This window comes from Mandrillus leucophaeus, unplaced genomic scaffold, assembly GCF_000951045.1.
Source record: "Mandrillus leucophaeus isolate KB7577 unplaced genomic scaffold, Mleu.le_1.0 Scaffold723, whole genome shotgun sequence".
NCBI classification, from domain to species: domain Eukaryota; kingdom Metazoa; phylum Chordata; class Mammalia; order Primates; family Cercopithecidae; genus Mandrillus; species Mandrillus leucophaeus.
The window spans coordinates 967,883-971,578 of record NW_012107842.1 but is presented as its reverse complement, the minus strand read 5'-3'; the positions used below and the strand labels follow the sequence as shown (position 1 = coordinate 971,578).

The 3,696-nt window shown below is 47.1% G+C and overlaps 1 protein-coding gene across 1 annotated transcript in view; it reads left to right on the top strand.

Annotated features, from left to right (window-relative positions):
- The first annotated feature begins 2,488 nt into the window (after window positions 1-2,488).
- Window positions 2,489-3,696, top strand: part of HTATIP2 (HIV-1 Tat interactive protein 2, 30kDa) — an 18,523-nt gene continuing 17,315 nt past the window's right edge. Inside the window, exons 1-2 of the mRNA XM_011965415.1 lie at window positions 2,489-2,654; window positions 2,979-3,174. Of these exons, the coding sequence (XP_011820805.1) occupies window positions 2,557-2,654; window positions 2,979-3,174 (294 nt within the window). The 5' untranslated portion in view covers window positions 2,489-2,556. The remainder of the gene's footprint in view (window positions 2,655-2,978; window positions 3,175-3,696) is intronic.

Genomic DNA, 3,696 nt, shown 5'->3' with positions numbered 1-3,696 from the left:
CAAGACTAGCCTGGCCAACATGGCAAAACCCCAACTCTACTAAAAATACAAAATTAACCAGGCATGTTGGTGTGTGCCTGTAATCCCAGCTATTCAGGAGGCTGAGGCAAGAGAAAAGTTTGAACCCAGAAGGTGGAGGTTGTGGTGAGCCAAGATCGTGCCATTGCACTCCAGCCTGGGCAACAGAGCAAGACTCTATCTTGCTCTGTTATGTACATACACACACACGTGTGTATATATATGTATATAGCCACATATGTATATGTATATATACATATGTGTATACATTATGTATATGTACACATATGTATATACATTACATATGTGTATATGGGGTGTGTGTATGTGTGTGTATATATGTATATATATGTGTGTGTGTTTGTATATGTCCAAGAGTAAGGAAAACATGTTACTGAAGAAAGACTGGTCCAATAATGTTCATAGAAGCCTTATTCGTAATTAGCCAAAAAGTAGAAACAAACCAAATGTCCATCAACAGAATAATGTTTAAACATGTTGTGGGATATTCATACTGGAATACTGGAAGGCTACTCAGCAATAAAAAGGAATGAATTCCTGATACATGAAACAACCAGGGCTGATTTACTCATTTGGCATAGTAGGCACAGTTCTGGGGCCTGTGAAAATAAACTTTTAGGTGGAAGAAAATGTTTGAGGTGGAAGAAATTGTCATGTTCATCTTTATAGCAACATAGTCATAAGACATAATTTTTGATTATATAAATAGTGTGTGTGCATAAAATGAAGGGGCTCATGAAGTGCTTAGGGCCCACAGAAATCATAATGCAGCCCTACAAACAAGAATAAATATTAAAACATGTGTTAAGCCAAACACCTGAGACATGAAAGAGTACATGCTGTACTCTTAAATAGAATTCGACAGCAGGCAAAACTATGTTGATAGTGACCAGAAAGTGATTGCCTCTGGAGAGGGGAGAGATTGTCAAGAAGGGAATGAAGGCACTTTCAGGGATGGCAGACATGCTCTATATCTTATTTTTGGTGGTGGTTATTTAGGTGTATATACAATCTTCTAAAATCGTGGAACAGAACCTTTAGGATCTGTACATTTTAATGTATATTAATTATGCCACAATTTTAAACAAACAAAAGGGGAAGAATAGACAGTAGGGTACAATGAATAATTTCTGTGACAGATTTGATAAATGAATTACTAGGACAGTGTTTGCTGACAAGGTTTAACATTGCATTCTTGTAGAAAAGCTTTAGGAACTCAAAGGGAAGAGTCCAGGTGCTGTGGCAGGCCAGTGGGGAATGAACCACACTGCTCTGTATCAATCAAGCTTTTTTATTGCCAATAACAGAATATATCTGGTAAGCTTACACAGCACAGGAATGTATCAGAAGAGTAACAGAAGTACTGTGTTCACAACAGTCTCTGAAAACAGACAGGAATTAAGGCAGGAATTTAAGACAAGATCAGACCATCAGATGGCGGGTGGATCACATGATGCCATAATCCTGTACCCCTGCCCCAACAAACCAACATATATCTCAGGCTTCACTGCATCTTTTCATTACTCCTCGAAAACTGAAAACCTATGTGTGAGCCTCTGGTTGGCTGAGCCTAAGCAAAGCCTACATATAAAAACTCCCATGGAGATGGAAGAGGGAATGTGTTTCATTGTCTTCTAGATGGGAGATGGAGCCCCAAATGACCAATGTTCCCAGCACAACCTGAACAATCTGAAATTATTCAGATTTCTGCTTGTCATTCTAACCTCTGTTCAGGACTTCCAAGATCCAGGACAGGCCGAGTGTAGATAGCTGTGTTCCAAACCACTGATCTGGTTTAGGAAGCCTGAATCACAGGTGTGGAAGGTCACCCGGGTTCCACCATCTAGAAGACCGAATTAGGCCAGGACCTGGGCAGGGAGACCAGTTATACTGGGGAGATATGATGAGAGCTTGAATTACATGGGAGAAATATTTGTAAGGCAGATGGGATAACAGGACTTGATGAGTCTGTAGTGTGGAAAGGCTAGAAAAAAAAAGGAATCAAAAGAGATAGTCTGATTTTTGACTTGACAGAGCAGAAGGAGGGGTGTGTGTGTGTGTGCATATGTGTGTGTATGTGTATGTAGGGATGGTGACACACAAGACAGGCTAGGAATAGGTTTGTTTTATTCCTGTTTGGGGTGGTTGGGTGGGCAGGGTTAAGTTTTTGACACGGTGAATTTGAGATGATAGCCAATATACAATTGACATTCCAGTTTGGGGGCCATTGAAGATCAAGTCTGGCAAGTCTATTAGCTGAGCGCAGCAGGTGAGGGAAAACGCGGGGAGAGGGTCCTTGCAGATTCCTGACTTAGGAAGGGTCGCGGCTCCGCGCACGTGCTCTCAGAGTCACCTTCCCCGCGCCTGTGAAGCTGCAGGGAGTTTGTCCCCAGGTCCCGCCCCTATGGGCGGGGCGAGGCAGCGTCGCCGCGAGGCCACCCGGAAGACCAAGCCGGGTAGGCACTGGCTCCGTCGCCTCCAACGCCCCGGGCCGACAAGGGAAGGTGGGATGCTCTGATGGCCGGGCCTGCGGCGCTGAGCGCGGCGGCGGCTGCTCTGGTGGCCGCTCTGCTTCTGCTGCGTCGTGAGGACCCGGGGCCGGGGGCTGGCCCCAGGTAACCCCTCCGCGTATGGGACCGAGCTGGGCCCGGTCTCCTGGCCGGGCCAGGGATACCGTGGGGGATGCCCAGTGGTGCCAGAAGCTTGTGGCACCTGGGCTCACCCTCCAGCTCGGGCCCCTTCCGATGGGTCGGCTGGCTCAGGTACGGGGGATGGCCCGGGAGCCGCGCCCCGCACGTGAGTCAGCACTTTCCCCAGGGCCTGGGCTGCGGAGAACAATATCCTCTTCCCGAACAGATAAACAGCCCTTGTTCCTTGGGGTAAAGACGGGCAGTCCCCTGACACTCTAAGATCGGCACCTGTCGATGTTATTTCCTCAGCATGGCCGAAACAGAAGCACTGTCGAAGCTTCGAGAAGACTTCAGGATGCAGAATAAATCCGTCTTTATTTTGGGCGCCAGCGGAGAAACCGGCAGAGCGCTCTTAAAGGAAATCCTGGAGCAGGGCCTATTTTCCAAAGTCACGCTCATTGGCCGGAGAAAGCTCACCTTCAACGAGGAAGCATATAAAAATGTGGTGGGTATTTGAGCTGGGGCTCAAACGGACCCCCAGTGATTCTGCGAGGTGAACATATTTCACGCCTAAAGGCTAAATACTGCCCTGCCAGTAGTGGGGGTAGTGAGAGGCCATCAAAACTTGGCCAAGATTGGTCTGTGAGGGTCCCTCCCAGAAGTCCGACTCCTGGATGGTAGCCCAGGTGTGCCTCCCTCCTGCTCATTGTGTGTTCTTGAGCAAAGCCCTTCTCTCCATCTGCAACCCTATAAAACTGGATCTGAGTTGTAATGGGGGTGAGGCTGGTGAGACAGATGAGCACTGTTTTCAGGGTCATACAAGCTGGCTTCTAGAGGCAGCCCTGGTGACCTTGAGAATTTTCTCAGCCACTTTGCTGATTTTGTCAACCTGCGCACTTCACACTAATATTGTCAGGGATTCTGAAACTGCTTTGCAGAGTGAGAAAGGTCTATGGCAGTGAAAGGTGGGGTTATTCACTTACAAGAATTGGCCCTGCCTGACTTCCCAGACTTGTGTCTGTAAATC